The sequence below is a fragment of the Nestor notabilis genome, unplaced genomic scaffold, assembly GCF_000696875.1.
Source record: "Nestor notabilis isolate BGI_N333 unplaced genomic scaffold, ASM69687v1 scaffold6994, whole genome shotgun sequence".
Classification (NCBI taxonomy): domain Eukaryota; kingdom Metazoa; phylum Chordata; class Aves; order Psittaciformes; family Psittacidae; genus Nestor; species Nestor notabilis.
In genome coordinates this window covers 27,120-48,419 of record NW_009926784.1, presented here as the reverse complement: position 1 = coordinate 48,419, position 21,300 = coordinate 27,120, and the positions used below count along the sequence as shown (strand labels likewise).

The 21,300-nt window shown below is 38.9% G+C and overlaps 1 protein-coding gene across 1 annotated transcript in view; it reads left to right on the top strand.

Moving 5' to 3' along the window:
* Nucleotides 1-867: 867 nt before the first annotated feature.
* KIAA0196 (KIAA0196 ortholog) overlaps nt 868-21,300 on the top strand; it is a 26,298-nt gene continuing 5,865 nt past the window's right edge. The window contains exons 1-19 of the mRNA XM_010013743.1: nt 868-1,164; nt 3,409-3,554; nt 4,554-4,638; nt 4,904-5,004; nt 5,858-6,050; nt 6,627-6,779; nt 9,865-9,978; nt 11,029-11,200; nt 12,076-12,203; nt 13,279-13,408; nt 14,406-14,518; nt 15,086-15,252; nt 15,887-15,962; nt 16,628-16,738; nt 16,906-17,046; nt 17,951-18,031; nt 18,677-18,778; nt 19,631-19,810; nt 20,781-20,905. Coding sequence (XP_010012045.1) covers nt 979-1,164; nt 3,409-3,554; nt 4,554-4,638; nt 4,904-5,004; nt 5,858-6,050; nt 6,627-6,779; nt 9,865-9,978; nt 11,029-11,200; nt 12,076-12,203; nt 13,279-13,408; nt 14,406-14,518; nt 15,086-15,252; nt 15,887-15,962; nt 16,628-16,738; nt 16,906-17,046; nt 17,951-18,031; nt 18,677-18,778; nt 19,631-19,810; nt 20,781-20,905 — 2,504 coding nt within the window. The 5' untranslated portion in view covers nt 868-978. The remainder of the gene's footprint in view (nt 1,165-3,408; nt 3,555-4,553; nt 4,639-4,903; nt 5,005-5,857; nt 6,051-6,626; nt 6,780-9,864; nt 9,979-11,028; nt 11,201-12,075; nt 12,204-13,278; nt 13,409-14,405; nt 14,519-15,085; nt 15,253-15,886; nt 15,963-16,627; nt 16,739-16,905; nt 17,047-17,950; nt 18,032-18,676; nt 18,779-19,630; nt 19,811-20,780; nt 20,906-21,300) is intronic.

The following is a 21,300-nucleotide window of genomic DNA, read 5'->3' as shown; positions in this document are numbered from 1 at the left end:
GCAGTGCTGGAGTCACCGTCCCTGGAAGTGTTCACAAACCATGTAGATGAGGCCTTCAGTGATATGGGTTAGTGGTGGACTTGGCAGTCCCGGGGTAATGGCTGGACTTTTATCTTAAAGGCCTTTTCCAACTTAGTTGAGCTTATGGAGTTGCTGGAGCAAGTCCAGAGGAGGCCACGAGGATGATCAGGGGCTGGAGCACCTCCCATACAAAGACAGGCTGAGAAAGCTGGGGCTGTTCAGCCTGGAGAAGAGAAGCTGTGTGGAGACCTCATAGCAGCCTTCCAGTATCTGGAGGAGGGCTACAAGGATGCTGGGGAGGGACTCTTCATCAGGGACTGTAGCAATAGGACAAGGGCTGATGGGTTTAAACTAAAACAGGGGAAGTTCAGGTTAGATACAAGGAAGAAGTTCTTTACTGTGAGTGTGGTGAGGCACCGGAACAGGCTGCCCAAGGAAGTTGTGAATGCTCCATCCCTGGCAGTGTTCAAGGCCAGGTTGGACAGAGCCTTGGGTGACATGGTCTAGTGTGAAGCATCCTTGCTCATGGCAGGGGATTTGGAACTGGATCATTTTAAGATCTTTCCAACCATTCTGTGATAAACACAAAAGCTTATTTTTAGCAGTGTGGTGCTCTGTATCTTGCAGGAAACGTGAATAAATAAAACTGACCAAGAAATGCAACCACAGCATAGAAGCTGACCAGCAATATTATTTGGCCATAAATGAAGGAATGGAGCTGTATCATTTCCACTTGCCATAGAAGTTTTCCTTGTTGCTAAAGCCTATAACAATCACTTCTGATTGTATTTTTAAAGTGGCTACTATGAACACTCTGAATGTGTGTGGTTTTGTTTTCACAGGTTATTAATGGCGCAGCTAGTGTTGTCATCAGACTTTCTTCTTCAAATAACCTAAAGACTAACGATCAGACTCCAACTGCAGGTCTCCTGCTGCTCTGTCACATCCAGCTCCACAATGGTTGATTTTCTAGCTGAAAACAATCTCTGTGGTCAGGCAATTCTTCGGATTGTCTCCTGTGGAAATGCCATCATTGCAGAACTTCTGAGACTTTCCGAATTTATTCCCGGTGTTTTCAGGCTGAAGGACAAAGCTGATCAACAGAAGTATGGGGATATCATATTTGATTTCAGTTATTTTAAGGTAAATCCTTTTACTGTTAAACTTGTCCTTGAAGCATTGCTGTCCTGCATGAGGATGCTTCAGGTTATGAAACAGCCATTCCTTACTATTGTGTTCACTATAAGCATCCTTCAGAACTGACTGTTACAACTCTTACTTGCTGAGATTTACCAGTAATTCACCAAAGCAAGATAGCAATTGGGATATGTTTGCATCCTAACATTCTTCTTCTGGGCTGTCTTGTATTTTATATACTTCTGATCCTGCTTGGCCTCATCTTGCTCATCTCAGTAAGCAGAAGAGTTTAGAGCTGGTTCTGCGCTTGGAGCCCTAGGCAGAATAAAAGTATAACTGGTACCTACACTGGGAGTATCAGGGCAAGAAGGGGGTGGCAGCTGTAAATGCATTCAAGAGTGGTCCCAGCTGCACCTTTCAAAATGTTTGATTAGTCATCTGGCCTGTGAACTTAAGTAGGTACTGGTTGTATAAAACTTGAATATTGGATTCTGGAGGGATGGCATTATTATTTTTATTATTGTTGTTTCCTGCAGGAATATTAAATTATACTTTCACCAGCAGGTTCTGAGCCTGTGCAGTTGGTTGTTTTCCTTTCGAGCAGTACTGTGGGCAGGATGCCATCTTCCTTTGGTTATCTGTAGCTTATGCTTTGAAGCCACAAAGACTGCTTTCCTGTTTGACAGTACTGTGATTGTTCCTTCGCTGGACTTGTCACTTGCACTGAATAAAGAAATAAATCAAAGAGTAGTGTCCATGGGAAGCCCTTATTTCCCATACAAAATTAAGCTTCTTTGCAGTACCAATTTCCCTCTGTCGTTCTCCAGCATGATTACTAAGGAACTATATAGAGTGACTTTATCTGGCTTTTACGATACAAGAAGTGTCAGTAGTAAAGTGGGGAGGGTGTGGGATTTTTTTGTAAGAGTTGTAAATTTCAAGCGCTAACTGTGAGCCTTGGACATGGAAAACCCTGAGCCCAAAAGATTTCCCAGATAACTTCAGATTCAAGTGCTTTTTAGAAGGTTTTTTTTGGGTTGATTTTTTTTTTTTTACACAAATTACTTGAAAACTTAAAAGCAGATAATTTGTGAGAAATACAATTATCCCTAAAATGGTAGGATTTTTGAATGTTAAGGAAGCACAACAGTGCAGCTGCGTTTCAGAGGAAGCACCCCAAAAATCCATAAAAGACATACTTCTAAGGCAGAGATTAGTGAATTGACATCTATTTTCACTGCAAATGAATCGTTTTGGTATTCACGATTCTTAGACTTACCTAATGAGAAGAGATTTGAGATTTTGAATATTCAGGCTGCTTATTTCATGCATTTGAACTTAATAAGCAGCGTGGGGCCTGCTTTTATCCTTTGTTTTACGTAGGTATTTTGCACAAGAAAAGAAGCAGAAGAACATTTTTAAAACCACACAAAAATTTTCAGCTGGGTGTAAACCTTGATATTTTAACTCTATTTTAAGCTGTTCTCATGGAGTTTCCGTTGACTAAATCCCTTTAAGCCATGATCTCATACTGTCACACGTGGGCCATGGAATGACATTAACAGTATTTCCAATTAAATGTTAACAATATTTCCAATTAAACATTAATGGTGGTTTCGTTTCGATGGCAATGGTAAGACTAAATGGTGGTAAGGAGAAATGTTAACAGTGGCAAATAGTTAGAAAAGTTTGTGCTATTGCTTTAAGGAAGTCAGGCTCTTCATCTCAACCGTTTTTCCACCACACAGCTGTTAATGACATTAACACGTTCCTGCATTAATTTGGAAGACCAGCACTGAGCCACATGCAGAGTCTGTAAAAAAACAGGTCTAATCAAGCAGTTAAATCTATGGGAAGATACTAAGCTATGTGGGCCTCAATGATATGATTTCTATTTGAGAAATCAATCCGAGCAAACGTGTAAAGGAAAAAGATTGCAGCAGGGAGATAGTTCCCTCTGTGAAAAGCACCCAGTGGCTTCAGATACATTGGGGCTTTACTGAAAGCGTTAATGATTCTTTCCCATTGCTTACATGGGATAAATCTCATTTAAAATCATTGCAGATTGTAAAAAAGCAGAATTGGTGTTCAATCATAAAGTAGCTTGGAAAACTACAGACCCATGGCTTAGTAAGAAATGTTACTTCTGGTGTTGGGTGCCCAGTGGTTGTATGTGTTCTGTGTCCTACTGAAGAGAAATCTAGAGGTCAAAATCAAATACTGTGTCTAAAAATGAATTTCTTTGCTTAGGGGCCTGAGATATGTGAAGGCAAACTGGAAGCCAAACCTGAGTTACTGGATTTAGATGAAGAATTTCGTGAAAACAACATTGAAATTTTGACAAGATTTTATCTAGCCTTCCAGAGTATACATAAATACATTGTAGATTTAAACAGGTACAGTATCTTAAATACATGTGGCTTTTCTTATACTAGGTTATTATTTATTCTTAATAATAAGAAGCTTTTTCCTTAGAGGCTTGTTATACTTGCAGCTGGAAACCTAGATTGCTGGAGTGAACACTAACTTTTACTCCTGCTGTTGCTTACCAGTTTAAAATATGACTTGTAAACGTTTAACCTCTCTACCTCATTTCCTCAGTTGTAAGCTAGAGCTAGTTTTTCTTCTTAGAGATTGTCTTGAAGATTCCTAAATAAAAGGAGACTCCATATTATTAAACTAAGGTTTTTTTGTGGTCTTGCAAAACAGAGTATCAGGTAGGAGTGTTTTTCTTTGATTTTCATTGGCCTTATTTTCCTGAGCCTAATTTTGCAGTGGAGTTGCCATATTCTCTAATTTGCTGTTCTTACCTGTAGAAAACAACATGAAAGGTACATTAAATACTCTAAGAAAATTTTCCAAATAATCTTAAGCATAAGAATGTTTAACAATACTTATTCATAAGTGATGGTATTGGAAAATCTTTTAATAGGAAAAATAACCACCTTCCTTTAACTGAGATGAACATACTCTATTCCTAGCTCTACTTTCCAAATTGCAATTGAGATGAATTGTTGGTGTTTCCAGGAGATACTTTTGAGGTAACTTGAAAATAGTTTTACTAAATTTGGAGTAGAAACCTTCTCAGTACTCTCTTCTCAGGCTGTTATCCACCCAAAAGAACATATTAGCTGTAAATTACAAATAATCTCTAGTGTCCTTTACATACACCATCAGGTTATGAAAGGAGGCTTTTGCCAACTAGTTGTCTCTAGCTAGGAGTTCCAGCCTCTCATTTCATGGTAGAAAAACTCTTTGTCTGAAAAACTCTTATGCTGCTTGTACTAGGGAAATGGTCTGATGTTCTGCTGACTTTCAGAGAAAACTGACCAACTGAGCTGTTGATCACATGAGAGCAAAATAGTCGATGACCAACTCTTTATTACAATTCCTAGATATTTAGATGACCTCAATGAAGGAATTTACATCCAGCAAACATTAGAAACTGTCCTCCTTAATGAAGATGGCAAACAGCTTCTAGTAAGTATTGAACAGTTTTGTAATAGTAGAAAATGAACCAAGTAGTTTGGTGCCAAACTAGACAAAGATTTCAGCTTACCAAATGCATGGAAATGCTATGATTCTCTTTAAGGAGGACAAAGACCAAAAATCTGGGGCCTGCCATTTTTCATACTGCATTGACTTATGTTGTTCACTTTGGGTTAGTTTGCCAATACATGTTTGTCTTTACTACAAAATTGTGCTTCTGTGATTTCCTTCCTTCCTTCTTTCTTTTTCCAAACAGTGTGAAGCGCTGTACTTATATGGAGTCATGCTACTGGTCATTGACCAGAAGATTGAAGGAGAAGTCAGAGAAAGAATGTTGGTTTCCTACTACAGATACAGGTAACATATATTGGAATGCAGAAGCCTTCAAGGCTGAAAGAATGTAACATGCAGTATAATCAGTGACCTGGGTGATAGAATTGAAATAAAGGGAAATATCAGCACATTTTTGATTGACTGACTCTATACAGATAGACTGAGAACTGAGCAGAGCTCTCTGAATATCAATAGAACTCCTTGCTTTAGCTCTACTTGCAGGTCTGGCTGCAAAACTGGAGCAACAGATTTTACCTGCCATCACAGCAGAAGTTTGAAGTCCAGTGGCAAATAAACATTCAGCTAAAGCTTTAATGCTTTGCTTTAAAGAATCAGCTATGAAAGTGTCTTAGGTTCCCAAACATGCAAGCAAATTTTGGTGAAAAGTCCTATCTAGATGATAAATGTATCACAGGTCAGACTTGTAGTTACACGTCAGACTTGTAGTTACAGAGCTTGATTAGTCAAATCAAGGGTAGGTTGTCAGCATCATTGCATGACAGAGTCTCAAAAGGTATCAGTGCAAATCCTTTCACATGTATAAAAACGGGGACATACTGTTCCTGTGCTGCTTTGACTGTTTATGCCTCTCAGTATATAACTCATCTGAATTTAAAGCTACTTCTTCTATTCCTGAGTAAAGTTCAATTTTTTTGTTTGTACTCTGTGTGCTTATCTGGGATTCCAGTATGGGCATTTATTAGTGTCCTCCTATAATATGATGAACATTATATTCATGGAGTGAACAACCAAAAATCTCCCAGATCTTAGTGTCTTAACATTTTCTTGGAAGAAAGGCATGTTTACAAGGGGAGGGAGGGAGGAGATAGTTAAGTCATACAGCTCAATTCTTGTTCCTTTTTTCTTTGTAAAACAGTGCAGCCCGCTCCTCTGCTGATTCCAATTTAGATGATATCTGTAAATTGCTCCGAAGCACTGGATACTCAAGCCAACCTGGAGCTAAAAGACCTCCAAATTACCCTGAGAGTTACTTCAGCAGGGTGCCCATAAGTGAAACATTCATTAGCATGGTTATTGGCCGCTTACGGTCAGATGACATTTATAACCAGGTGAGTTACTGTGAGATAAATGAAGGATCTGAAGGTGAATGTAAAATGGTTTCTCAGGTTAGTTACTCAACCATGGCATCCAAAAAAGAATAAAAATCAGAGAATTACAGTGGTTGGAAGGGACTTTTTGAGATCACCTCATCCAACCCCCTGCCTTAAGCAGGGTCAGCTAGAGCAGACTGCATCAAGTTGCGTTTGAGCCCCTCCACAAGTGCAGACTGCAGGACCTCTCTGGCAGCCTGCTCCAGTGTTTGGCCAACCTTGCAGTAAAAATACCCTTTCTTGTTTAATGTCTTTAAATCATAAATGATTGGCCACTCTTAGTAACTCTAATTCATTCTGAGTTTCCCATTCTTTTAATTACTGCCAAGAGATTTATCATCCCTCGGTAGACAATGTGTTTAAAAAGGAGCACTAATATCACAATTCTTAAGTATGACAATTGTCCAGCTTACATAGTATCCTCCTTGCCTCCTAGTATCTCTGTATTGTACTTTTTAATGCACCCCATAATATTTGCAAGTGGTCTATGTTGCATTATAATACGTTCTGTTTTGTTTTGTTCCCTTTTTCTAGGTTTCAGCATATCCATTACCAGAACACCGCAGCACTGCTCTGGCAACTCAGGCTGCAATGCTCTATGTGATACTGTATTTTGACCCTTCTATCCTTCACACTCAGCAAGCAAAAATGAGAGAGATAGTGGATAAATACTTTCCAGATAATTGGGTAAAAATTAATTTTCTTTTAAATTTGTTCCCTGGATTTAATGTTACAGGAACAATTTACCTTATTTTTACAGTATGCTTTGTAGAAAATAATTATGTCCTGAAACTAGAATAGGTTCTTCAGTATGGAAATCGTACTTTGTTCAGAGTGAAGTGGTCTGAGCCAAACCTTCTGGATAAGCAAGGAAGGCTATCTCTTGAAAGTATTGATTATCCTCTCAAATGCTTAAATAAACTACCGTCTAATACCATCATGATAAAGTGAATCATAGAAAAATGAAGGCTGGAAGGTATTATAGGCATCTTCTAGTCCAGCTTTCTCCTCCAAGCAGGGCTTACTTCAAATTTAAATCAGGCTGCTCAGGCCGTGCTCCGTTAGTTTTGAAAATGTCTAAAATGAAGAAACTACAGCCTCTGCAGACACCTATGGCTGTGCTTAATCACTGTCATGGTGACGAATTTCTTCCTTCTCTACAACTGGAATTTCCCTTGCTGTAGATTGTGACTGTTCCCTCTTGTCTTTTCACTGTGCACCTCTAAGACAGGTTTGGCTCTGTCTTACTCATAACTTCCCTCTAGGTGGTGGAAGACCCCAGTCAGGTCCCATGGTCATAGAATCATAGAATCATAGAATCACAGAATAGTTAGGGTTGGAAAGGACCTTAAGATCATCTAGTTCCAAACCCCCTGACATGAGCAGGGACACCACACACTAAACTATGTCGCCCAAGGCTCTGTCCACCCTGGCCTTGAACACCTCCAGGGTTGGAGCATTCACAACTTCCTTGGGCAACCTATTCCAGTGCCTCACCACCCTCACTGTGAAGAACTTCTTCCTTATATCTAACCTAAACTTCCTCTGCTTAAGTTTAAAGCCATCGCCCCTTGTCCTACCACTACAGTCCCTAATGAAGAGTCCCTCCCCAGCATCCTTGTAGGCCCCCTTCAGATACTGGAAGGCTGCTCTGAGGTCTCCACGCAGCCTTCTCTTCTCCAGGCTGAACAGCCCCAACTTTCTCAGCCTGTCTTCATACGGGAGGTGCTCCAGCCCTCTTACCATCCTCGTGGCCCTCCTCTGGACTTGCTCCAGCAGCTTCATGTCCTTTTTATGTTGAGGACACCAGAACTGGACACAATACTCCAAGTGAGGTCTCACAAGAGCAGATCTTTCTTCCAGTATTAAGCAAACCCAGCTCCTTTAGCCTCTGCTTACAGAGTGGGTCCCCTAAAGTGTCTTAGTGGACTTCTGTTCGATTCATTCCAGTTTATCCATGTCTGTCTCATACTGAGGAGCTCAAATCTGGACACATGACTCTAAATGGGACCTCAGGAGGGCTGACTAGCTGGAAATAATCACTTCCCTTGATCTGCTGAGTACAGTCTGGCTGACATAGCCTAATGTATGATTACTCTTGGTTATATGTGGTTATAAGGGCTGCATGTCTGATTCATATTCAATTTGTCCACCAGGATGCCTAGGTCCTTTCCTGCAGAATTCTTACACCAGCAGTCAGTTCCCAGATAGTGCTGTTGCAAGGGTTTGGTTTCGTCCCAGGTACGGGACTTTGTACTTATTATTATTGAACTTCCTGTGGTTTCTGCTGGTGAGTTCTACCAGCTTGTCAGAGGACACTCTGGATGACAAGTCTTTCTCTCCAACAAATCCCCCCCCACTGATGTTATTGAAAACTTGTGTAAGGATTCACTCCGTGCCATTCTCCGAATAACTTCAGAAGCAAAACCTGTCACCCTCTGCAATTCTATAGACCTTTTCAGATGCAGTGTTCAAAATGGAATTACCGTGTGTCTCAGTATTGAGATGCAGGATTTCCAGAAGCCCTAGTCTGCAGAAAAAAGCTACTGAAATAGGCTGGCATCTAACAATAGTCCCCATGTAGTCTGTATCAAAGGGAATCAGACTTGCACGAATTAATTTATAGTTTCTTTATCACTACTGGTTTCATATTATATTCTTCTGGACTATAAGTAGAACAGTGAAGAGGGGAGGGAAGAAACTGTGAGAGTTGGCTGTATTAATAGGCATTAGAACCCCTTAGTTTCTGAAAACTACAAGGTTATTTTAGAAAGGAGAACTTGACATTGTGGATTTTTTTGATTATGCTACTGTTTTACTCACTTGACTTCACAGTACAAGCTGTTATTTTAATACAGCACTTACCTTTTTGTGATGGGGTATGGATGAATTAGCTGCATTGTACAGAATACTTGACTCTTAGGCTGGTTTGAAATGATTGTTAGCAGTTGAAGTGTAGCCTTTTGAGTTTTTCACTTCAACAATATGAGAGGGATCCTCCTATCAGCAGACCAGTGTCCCATTTGCCTTTACTGGCTTCCTTTTTGACACTCTCAGAAGAGCTCAAAGACTGACATTGTTCCCATCGATGTGATCACTCCTGAATGGAGGAATATTGGAGCAGTAGTGTGACAAAGCTCATAATGCCACAGATCTGTATATCCTTGATCTGTCAGAAACTCAAGGCTTCCTTTTTTAATCAAGTATCTTAAAAACACATGTAAGTCAACCACAACTCTTTGTTTTTAATCACGCTCATACTTGGAATAGTGGTCTGAAATCAGTTCCTCTTCACTCCTTAAACTTCACAGCATGGAATCATAATTTCCTTCTGTTTGTGTTCACCACAGAAGCAGCATTACATCTCAATTTGGGCATTCTCAGAGGAGGATTCTTTCAGATGATTTCTACCCCCATCATAGTCATTTCCCCAGTTGCTTTCACCAGTCACTTTCTGCATAGCATCATAGAAATGAAAAAGAAATCCGAAGTTCACAGGGGGAGGCAGGGGGGAAATAGAGGCCAAGGGTAATAAATAACGACGGGAAGAACTATCAGCTTGCTTTCAGAACCTCTAATTAACTGTGTGCCTTTTATCTTCTTACTCCTTGATTTCCGAAGTTGGTGGAGCAAAAAGTACAGCTACCAAAAAGTTTAGTTATCTCATATTTATACCCACAGCGTATTGCTTTCTGCTTATATTGCTACATGAAAAGTCTTTTCCTTCATAAAAATATAAATGCAACTTCTTGTTTTCTGCTTCCAATCTTAGGTGATTAGCATTTACATGGGAATCACTGTAAATCTAGCAGAAGCATGGGAACCTTACAAAGCTGCTAAAACTGCCCTCAACTACACGCTGGATCTTTCAAATGTCAAAGAGCAGGTAAATAAACCAGAATTAAGTATTTTTAGCAAGATTCAGGCTGTGTGATCATCTCAAGTATGTTAATATGACATTGACATGGTTCATCGTTTCTTGCATGCAGTTATTTGCATTACATTCATGTACAATACTTTGAGTATGTAATTTTTAACTGTGAGTAAAAGATACTTCAGTGTTTCAAAATACAGTTTTTGCAGCACTGCTTGTTTCACTTCCTCTTGCAGTGCTTGTTTCCCCTAAAAGTTTCTGGGTTCTGACTTGACTAAATAGGTACTAGCACTCATCAACATGTTGTTCAGTCTTGGGATGTCTTAAGCTGACTGTAGTGTTTGGTCTTTCATAGATAACAGTTTTTAGAAGTTATGCATTTCTGCTGACCAAGTGTGGCATCAGTCAGTTTTAAATGGGGCATCCCAAATTAAACAATGATCTGGAAAAAGGATCTGATTTAAAAGACTGGTACCAGAATGCTGTATGATGCAATGCAGTCAGTTCTTTCTATTGGTAATAATTTTTTCCATGCCTAAAAATCTGAATAATACTGTATGCCCGATCAACAGATTGGTTGACTGATGACTCCTTATAATCTGACCCCAGTGCTCAGGAAAAAACACACAGAAGTGTCTAACTAGGAGAACTGTACTATGTATTGTGTAGCAAACTTAGAGAATACAAGTGGAAAGTTTTTCTTAATCTTGAGGGGAGAAGTTCAGGAAGTAGAACTGACACTTAATTCATAACAAGTATTTCTGTTCTGGAACAGATTGTTGTTGTTGTTCTTTCTGATTAGGCAATAAAATACTAGCATCATTTTTTAGGAATAATTTCTAGAGAGTACATAAGGGAATACAGGAAGTTTACAAGTTGCTTTTTTGAAGCACGCCTCTCGTGTAGGCGCTTTGGTTTAAAATTTAGCTTGCATCCTATTGCTACTAGTAGTAATGATAATTTTTCTAGCACTTTCTATGTGCCCTTTAAGTTCTCTGGGCAGCTTCAGTCACATTGCACATTTAAGGCAAGGATATTGATGCAAGCTTTGTATATTTGAAGGCAAGCAGATATGCTGCGGTCACAGAGCGAGTGCACACTCAGGTGCAGCAGTTTCTCAAAGAGGGCTGTCTAAGAGAAGAGCTGGTGCTGGACAATATTCCCAAGCTGCTGAACTGCCTGAGAGACTGCAATGTCACAATCCGCTGGCTCATGCTTCACACTGCAGACACAGGTAAGGCTTCATGCACATGTTCCATTACAGAGCTGTCAGTCCTGCTCCAAAGGTGCTTCATGTTGATCCCAAGGGAAGTTCAGTGTGTGCTGCTGTAGAACCCAGCAGAGTTTCATCTAGTGTTTTCAGGACATTATTGAGCTGTTCCTTTGCTTTGCTTAGTCTCCTAAAGCCTTCGGCTGAACCAGCACACATTCATTGCCTTAATTCTTGTGAGCCAAACACAGGTATAAAAAGTAGTAGGAGAAGACATGGTCCTGTTGAATAAAACTCTGCAGGAAAAGTCTGGGAACTTTTATCAGATATTTTTCTGCCTTATCACTTAAAGCATCATTCTGAAAGTTTTACCTAGCACCAAAAGAAAAGCAGTAGCCAAGTTCTTAGTATCTTAATAATTAATAGTTTAAAACCAAGTGTTTTATTCTATTGAACTGAAATTCATCTGAAGCTGAATAATGTCTCTGAGATGAGTTTGGGTCTGTAAACCTACCTGTTTAGACATTCTGGTGGTTGAATGCTTTTACTATCTTTGAGGCTTCTTGGTATGTAAAAGGGCTTCTCTTATACCTCCATGTGTAACTGTTTTAGAAATATTTCATCTCTAGGCTTCTCAGTCAGGTAGAATATATTCACATTTAGTTTACAAAAGCCTGAAGAAGAGTTTTAAGAAGGCTGAAGCACCACAGAAACTTTAATCCCTGTTCTAAAGAAGGTCATACAAGGGCGGTAAGATCCATGTAAAAGAAGAACAAGTGGGGACTTAACATATCAGAGCAAAATGCTTTCAAGCTTTATTAAAAAGAGTCTCTTTACAAAGACTGAAAAGCTTGGCTAAATTCCTTAACAGTGGAGAAATGCTGTGTTTCCATTTTCAGCTTGTGATCCAAATAACAAACGTCTCCGCCAGATAAAGGATCAGATTCTAACAGACTCAAGGTACAATCCCAGGATCCTTTTCCAGCTTCTTCTGGATACGGCTCAGTTTGAATTCATTTTGAAAGAGGTAATGTGCTGCTGCCTTCTTCAGCGTTTTCCCCCAGATGGCAGAACAGAGCTGGAGACTTCAATAGTAGTTGTACATTTACCAAACAGTCCACTTCTAAACCAGAATAAGAATTCTTTATGTTAATTGTGAGTTTTCTCTAGAAGATTACAAACTACTGTAGCTTGGCAGTGACTTTTGCAGTCTTCTCAGTAATTGGCTGTTTTCATTCTTACCCAACATGTTTACGTTTACCCAGAATTCTGCATAAACATCCTGGTAGCAGACATAATAAAATCCATTGAGGAATCTGCATAAGTTTTTATCCTGCCATACTTCTCTTTTTCAGGCTTTCTTTTAAACAGGCAGAAGCCTGTGTATGTTAGGGATAAGCTGCTAAGAAAACTCTTACACCTATGTGTAAAGTTCTGCCATTTCTAACCTGGTGCTAACCTGGTAGAATTTTTACGAGTGTGCTTAACTTCACATATGGGCTTGTTTGAATTGGGTTTCTCTGCATAGGCTGAGATGATTATGATGAAGTCTAAGTCAGCATTAGACCTAAGTCTTCTAGGATGTCTAAGCTAAAAATACTACTGGATATTTTTGTAAGTGACTAAAAATCAACAGTATCTGCATCATACTGTTTTTAAAATTCAGATAATTTCTATCACTGTATGTCATCATAGAATCACAGACTGGTTTGGGTTGGAAGGGACCTTAAAACTCATCCAGTTCCAACCCCCTGCCACGGGCAGGGACACCTTCCACTAGAGCAGGTTGCTCCAAGCCCCTGTGTCCAACCCAGCCTTGAACACTGCCAGGGATGGGGCAGCCACAGCTTCTCTGGGCACCCTGTGCCAGGGCCTCAGTGCCCTCAGAGTAAGCAGCAGAGCCAGCATCATGGACAGGATGTCCATCACACAGACTGCATTTCTTAATAGTTTTAATTTTGTATTTAATATTCTGGCAAGATCTTGGAAGTTATGTAGTAATTACCATAAGTCTGCGCCACCTGTTTTCAGTGTTTTGATTTCATGTATTGTAGTGTGCCTTCTTTCCGGTTCTGTAAACCAAATACTTCCTTTTTCAACAGATGTTCAAGCAGATGCTGTCAGAAAAACAAACAAAATGGGAGAACTATAAAAAAGAGGGATCAGAAAGGATGACGGAGCTTGCTGATGTCTTCTCAGGAGTTAAACCTCTTACTAGAGTGGAGAAAAATGGTAACTATTAAAAACTAAACTGGGGTGGGGAGCAGAAATAACTTTGTTTGTTTCTAAGCTGATACCAAAAGAAAATACGTGAGGCTAATACTGATAAGAAGAAAAAAATGTCATGTCCCCCAGCTGCTCCAGAAGTGTCTTACAACACGTGTTGTCTTGATTAGGTTTCTGCATCCATTCCACAGGTACACCATATTTAGGTACCTAATCTTTAGATGGCCATATTTTTAAAAATATTTAATTACTTTTTTTAGATATACCATCTCAGACTGTGAAATACCAGTTCCCTTTCCTGTGTTTAATGGAGTTCACGTTACTGTGTTCCATGTACAAAGGAGTGTGAAGATCAGGCCCATTAAATATGGGGATAGTTTAATCTCTCCTCTTGTTCTTTTACTTCTTGACTTCACTGAGTGGTATTCTCCAATGACTTAAAAGTGCTGAATCTGTATTTCTTTCCAGATTTCTTGCTCTGTTTTTTGAAACTTTTTTTTACTTTCCTTGACCTGGTGTAAGAGGAAGAGTTGTACATAACTCTTATTTGAGCAGGAATACTGCATAAAGTGTCATTGTTAGGGCAATGTTTGCGATCAATCCCAAACAACAAAAAATACAGACAATTTTCTCCCTTGCTGCCACATAAAACCAAAATTACCTTAACTCTGAAGTATTTCCCTTTATCTTTTTGATGTTAGCAAACTTGTAGCTAAAACATAGAAATTACAACTGCCAAGGTAATTAACATTGTAATACAGTTCATAAAGCACAAATTCATGGTTGAAAGGGCTTTATCTTTGTATAGGTTTTATAATGCACATTTGTGTTGGTAGCTGTTTTTTTTAATATTGTGTGTAAAACTTCCCTGTGCATTTGCCACTTTACACATCTGGATGATGAAAGACTAGAAATGTAAGAGAAAGATGAAAACTTTTAAAATAACCTTTGTGGTTTATCATACATGCAAAGATTTGATTCAGTTTTTCTTGTTCTTACACAGAAAATCTTCAGGCATGGTTCAGAGAAATCTCCAAGCAAATAATGTCTCTAAACTACGATGATTCAACTGCAGCAGGCAGAAAAACTGTGCAGCTAATACAGGCACTGGAGGAGGTATGGCAAACAAATTTTGACCTCAGCCTTTTGAAAAATAGCATTTGATACACATGCACTGGCTTCCAATAGATGAGTTACAACACAGCTCTGCAGTTTAACCACTGTGTAAGTCCTTAGATCTTTGCAGTACTTGCTTAGAGACCTTGTGATTGTAAAATACAGGATATATAATGAAAATCATGCCACCTGGTGCTGAGGCTTAGTAGGGTTTTTTGGAAGAAATCAATTCAGTATTAAACATTTAGCAACATTACTCATTTTGTTAGAAATTCTGAAAAGAAATCCATTTGAAGTTGGAGAGGGTAATTTGAAAAGTAAAATAAAAATACCCAAATTTGTTTTGTATACAAATCTTCTACTTCCAGGGTATAAAAGAATACTCACTATTGTGTTTCACAGTACACCTCCTCAAGTAACTTTGTGAAATTTCTTATTTAACACACTCTAAAGTAGGCCAGGATTTGTTAAGTATCTTACTGTAATAACATCATGAAGAAACATGTCAGTTTACTGATTGTATTTTTATTCCTGCCCTTAAAGATGGGGTTTGTTTTTTAAATACAGGTCCAAGAGTTTCATCAGCTGGAAACTAACCTGCAAGTTTGCCAGTTTCTGGCTGACACCCGCAGATTTCTCCATCAGATGATCCGAACTATCAACATTAAAGAAGAGGTCTTGATCACCATGCAGATAGTTGGTGATCTTTCTTATGCTTGGCAATTAATTGACAGGTATCTTAGCAGAAGCTTCTTCCTCCAAGTCAGTCATCATTTGTGAAACTTGTGGGAAATAATCTGTATAAATGGGATTAATACTATAAACTGTCCAATTTTAAAATGGTCTTGAAGCCTTGTTCTGTGAGTTGTTGAGTATATTTAACTCTCATCGAATTGAATAAGAAGTAACAGCCATCTTTGGCATGTTGTTAGCTGCAGGTTAAGTGATACTGTAACTTTTTACTGTCTGTCCTGTTCTAACCATAACAATTTTATAAGCTTCTATCTCCAGCTTTTAGTCTAGTTAAGTGTTCTCCAAAATGCTGGAATTCCAAATTCCGAATTTCAACCAAAAATGAACAAAAAAAGAAAAATGCTAGAGAATTCCTTTTCTGTGGTGAGCTGCTACTTCATTACCTTGGCTATTAATGCTCCCAGATGCTCTCTCCTTTTGCTCCCCCTACTCCTTTATCACATAGGTTTTTCAAACCAGTGTGTCTAAGGACAGGAATACCCCTTTAGTGAAGTTCTGTTGTGATTTCCTGTGCCGTTTCTAGATTACACTGGTGCTGGTGACATATGATTTAGCAGTTGGAAATAAGATTTTCAAGGGAAGATGCTGATTAGTTTTGTTTGTTTCCTACCCCAGCTTTACATCTATTATGCAGGAAAGCATAAGAGTGAGTCCATCTATGGTAACTAAACTCAGAGCCACTTTCTTAAAGGTAAGTGTGAACAACAGTGAATGTACTTGAATCACTGCATGTCAACCAAAGCATTTGTGAAATAGGCCTGAGGGCTATGAAGTTATAAAAGAGTCAAAACTTCCTTTTACAAACATTGTCTACATACATATGTTTTAGACTGTATCAAATTAACTCAAGGTTAGTTTTAAAGAATTAAACCAAGCTATGCATGTTTTTTTAATGCAACTGATTATATTGCTGTTGATGGACAAATAAGTCTCATCATCCAGCTTCTGCCTATTAGTTATTTCCTGGAGCCATTGATGCATAGATGGCATCCTCTGCATAAGTATCAGAGGAGGCTGAAGGAACTACAGCAGTTATGTTGGCTGTGCCCTTTTCTGTCATGAGGAAGATCTGATATCAGATGGAAATGTTTTATGTAGAAAAAAGAATGGGAAATAGCATGAGGGAAGGTGTAAAATTACAGTAACAGAATAATAAGAGGAATTTAGTCTTATAGACCATTGGACTTTTGTCTTTTTTTCTTCTGGTTTTGTTTTTTTTTGTGTATTGGCAAAGTTATGTAATACTGCTCTTCATGAAGAATCTAGTGCTTTGTGTTGTCAGTTCAGAGCCTGAGAAAGAGAATTCAAGCATTAGAAAGAGACACATGCAGTTAAAAGTGTCACCTTTATTTCTAGCTTGCTTCTGCTCTTGACTTGCCACTTCTCCGCATCAATCAAGCAAACAGCCCTGATCTTCTCAGTGTATCACAGTATTATTCTGGCGAGTTGGTTTCCTATGTAAGAAAGGTAGGTGTTGGAAGAGGCAGAATTGTCTTGTTCTCTAAGTACTTTTTCTTAGTTGAAGGTTTCTGGGTCATCTTTAAGGTCACTTCCAACCCAAACCATTCTCTGATTTTTAGTATTTTTTTTTTTAAGGAGAATATACTGACTCTGTTCTTCTCTCATTTATGAAGGTTCTCCAGATAATTCCAGAAAGCATGTTTACATCTCTTCTCAAAATTATAAAGCTTCAGACTCACGATATTATTGAAGTGCCTACTCGCCTGGATAAGGACAAGCTACGAGATTATGCTCAGCTTGGACCACGATACGAGGTGCAGTTAAAATATGCAGTAAAGCATAGTGGCCAGCTTCAGCCTAAGCTTAAATAACTACAGCTCCGCAGGCTTATATTCCAGCAGTGAAGCTGGATTTGTTGACCCTGAAAGCCGAAGTCTGAAATGAAGCCCTCCGCTTCTGGAATGCTTGTTCCAGGAGAAGGTCAAAGACTGAATAAGTTAGCAGGGTTAAGCTTTTTGCTGCCCTCAAATGTGAAGACAGGATGGAGGCACATTGATGTGATCAGATAGAGCTGTATTGCTCATTGGCTTTTTGTCTGTGGGTTTTTTCCTGCACTGTCACCAGCCTGGAAGTGTGACCAAACATTAAAATGACTTGGTTTTATTTTCAGTAGAGGAAGATGAGGAGCCAAAAACCTGAGTAGACCAATAACTCTTTCACTCAGAGAATATATCTACAGTTACCAGTTAAGACACCAATTTTTTCCAGCAGTTTTTGCCAAGGGGTTCGTTTCTTAGGTGTTTTATACAAACGAGCTGTGGTCTCTGATTAAGCTGATGTTCAGATCTGAGAATTAGGTTTAGACTTCCCAGTTAAACTTTGTAAAGTTAGTCTATTCTGTGTGGGGGTAGGAATGGAGGAGGCAGTATTCAGTAATATTTTCTTTTGTATTTTGAGGAGGCAAAGCAGAAAATACTTCTCTTATAAGCTTTTCATTTTTGATTTCTGTAGAATTTTAAGTATCTGATTAAAATAAATGTATTTATTGTACTACACAAAATCTAGAACAAGATGTAAAATTGAAAGTATATATCACTGCAAATTACTTTAAACTAAAATAGGAAGCTACCATTGGAAAAAAAACTTCTATCTTTTTAGAGTAAATATTTAGGTCTGTCGCTTCACTTCAATAACTTGTATTTCCTCTTTCTATTAAAGGTTGCCAAGCTAACCCATGCCATTTCCATCTTCACTGAAGGTATCCTCATGATGAAAACTACTTTAGTTGGTATCATCAAGGTAATGTTCCATTATTTCAGTAGGAAAATGTCATTTGGTGGCAATTAGCACTTTAGCGCAGATATTTCAGCACATTAAGCAAGACCTTGAGGGAAGCTAAAAAGACAAGAAAAAGTCAGTTTGCATATGAATTTTCAGTGATGCCAACCTTGGCATCTGGGTAAGAACCATATTAAGGTGATTAAGAACCCACAGTCCTCATTGTAAATAGATTCATCAACCCTAATGGGTGATCTTTGCTTTTGTTCTCTACTGGAAGGCTTTTCGGAAGAGCTATTTCTTCCATTGGCAAAGACTGCTCTTCCTACATTAAGATACCTCTTTCAGGACCAGGAGCAAGGCTTCTTGAAAAAATACACACTTCTTAATGCATACTGGCTTCTTATAATTGTACAGCATTCCCAGTGGCTTATGAGCAAAGGCTGAATATGGGAACTACAGACCTTTGCTGCTCAACTTCAAAATTTACTATCCATTAGAAGTATTTAAATATTTATTCTTTGGACAAGCACTGGTGGGAAAGTACATCTGTTAGCAGTGCTTTCCAGCTCACCATAAGCATTTAGTATCTTAGGACAAACTAAATCCTTTATATGTGTTTTCATACCTTTCTGACTTTAAGAAAAAAATGTTTCTTCTACTTAGGTGGACCCAAAACAGTTACTAGAGGATGGAATAAGGAAGGAGCTGGTAAAACGGGTAGCCCTAGCTCTTCACAGGGGACTCATCTTTAATCCTAGAGCCAAGGTGGGTAGCAGCTTAATTGGATTTTATATTTTGTGTATCTTGGGTTTGCTGGGACCTCTTCTATTCTACTAGTTTCTAGAAAATAATTCATACTTGAAAAAAGTGCACTTTTTGAACTTTTTAAACGTTACTTAGAATGACTTACTTAATTTTGAAGTGAGTTTTTAAACTGCTAAGAATACATAGAATTCAAAACCCATCTGTTAATTCTATTGCCAAGTGTCCTATCAATTCTGAGTTCATAGTTCTTTGTCTGTAATGACTCATGACAAAACATAGAATCATAGAATAGTTAGGGTTGGAAGGGACCTTAAAATCATCTAGTTCCAAACCCCCTGACATGAGCAGGGACACCACACACTAAACTATGTCGCCCAAGGCTCTGTCCACCCTGGCCTTGAACACCTCCAGGGTTGGAGCATTCACAACTTCCTTGGGCAACCTATTCCAGTGCCTCAGCACCCTCACTGTGAAGAACTTCTTCCTTATATCTAACCTAAAGTTCCCCTGTGATATGTATAAGCCAGGTAAATGCAGAAAGGCAATGATAGAGGAGTGTGAGTCCTTGCTTTGATCCTGTCCAGATCCTTGAGTCTCACAGATGAATCAATAGTACCACTGAAGCCTAAAATAGACATTAAAAGCAGGAAGGAAAAATACTTAGTAAGAATTATTTCAGATATCAAACAACCTCTGATAGATTTCTAAGTGCTTTTCAGTTCTGGCTGGAGCATAGTGAAATCCTCCAGAGGTTGTTGTGTAAAGGCATTTAGAAGCCTTTTACATTTTCTTTGTATTCTGCCTATTCACCGTTTTGTTTTTATCTTTTCTGGGTTTTTTTTCCATCTGTAGCCAAGTGAACTGATGCCCAAACTGAAAGAAATGGCAGCTACAATGGATGGGTTCCATCGCTCATTTGAATATATCCAGGATTATGTCAACATATATGGTTTGAAAATTTGGCAAGAGGAAGTGTCTCGTATTATTAACTACAACGTGGAGCAGGAGTGCAATAACTTCTTAAGAACAAAGGTGCTAGTCAAAACCAAGAACAAGTAAAAAGTTGATAAATGTCTTTATATTTGGATGTTAAAGCTTGTGACTGATGGAGCGTATGTACCCAATTGTGCACAGTCCATACTGTTGTGACTTCAACTAAATGTACTAACTACTGTGTAAAACATCTGCCCTCAGCTTTTTTCTGAATTATTTCAGCATCCCCACTGCATTAGTTGTACATAAGAAGAGCAAAGTACCCCAGACAGAGTATTTTAGTATTTCTTTGCCAGTGAATATCCTGGAATGCCAGGAAGGGACCTCAAGGATCATCTGGTCCAACCTTTCTAGGCAAAGCATGACCTAGACTGGGTGTCCCAGCACTCTGCCCAGCTGAATCTTAACTAGTTTTAGGGAATCCACCACTTCCCGGAGGAGATTATTCCAATGGCTGGTTGCTCACATTGTGAAAAATTTTCCTCTTGTGTCCAGTCAGAATCTCCCCAGGAGTAACTTGTGCCCATTACCCATCATCTTTTCCATGTGACTCCTTGTAAAAAGGGAGTCTCCTTCTTCTCTTCCTCAAAAGAAAACAGAAAATAATTACTGAATTGTAGTAGTCATCTCTGAATCTATTGTTAGCCATGAGAATGCAGGCTAGAAAGACTGCAGAAGTTACCAGCTCTACTCACAAGTGGTGGAGTGAATAGATCTTAAATTTAGCTGTCAAAATGACGGCTAGTCTTACTGCAGAAGAAATGCAGTTCTCACCAGGAGTGTAGGTACTTCTCTCAAACTCCACACTTACTTTCTGCTTGCTTTTTGTCATAAGGCTCATGCTTTTTGCTTTATTTGTTGGGTTTTTTAATAGTGTTTTGCTATGTATAATTTGAGATACTGTTTTACAGTGGACTGCATTTAAATTAAGCAAAACGAGTAAGATTCCTAAGCAAGTTAAAACCATGCAATTGTAACACTGCAAATTACTCTAAAACTTGTTTTTCAGATTCAAGACTGGCAAAGCATATACCAGTCTACTCATATTCCTATACCAAAATTCACACCTGTGGATGAATCTGTAACATTTATTGGTCGGCTTTGTAGAGAAATCCTGAGGATCACTGACCCAAAGTAAGTGGTGTGTGTCACAAGCTTGTATTACAGCACCTTGCATTGCATTGCTCCAATTCCACCATATACAAACAAAAAAATATGCAACAGATAGTTTTTCCTTAGCTATCATATCACCATTTTACCTAAAACCAAATCTGCCCAATCCTGTACATTTTAAATATTAATCTAGAAAAGTTGTGATTTTAGTCTAAGAAGGAAAACAGTGGGTTACACGAATAGAGGAGAGAGAAAACAAGGGTGACAACCCCTGTGGAGGGAGCACCTCATCTCAGAAGCACTTGAGATGCTTAGAGTCATAGAATCATAGAATGGTTCAGGTTGGAAGGGACCTTAAGACCATCTCATTCCAATCCCCTGGCATGGGCAGGAATGACTCCCCCTACACCGTGTTG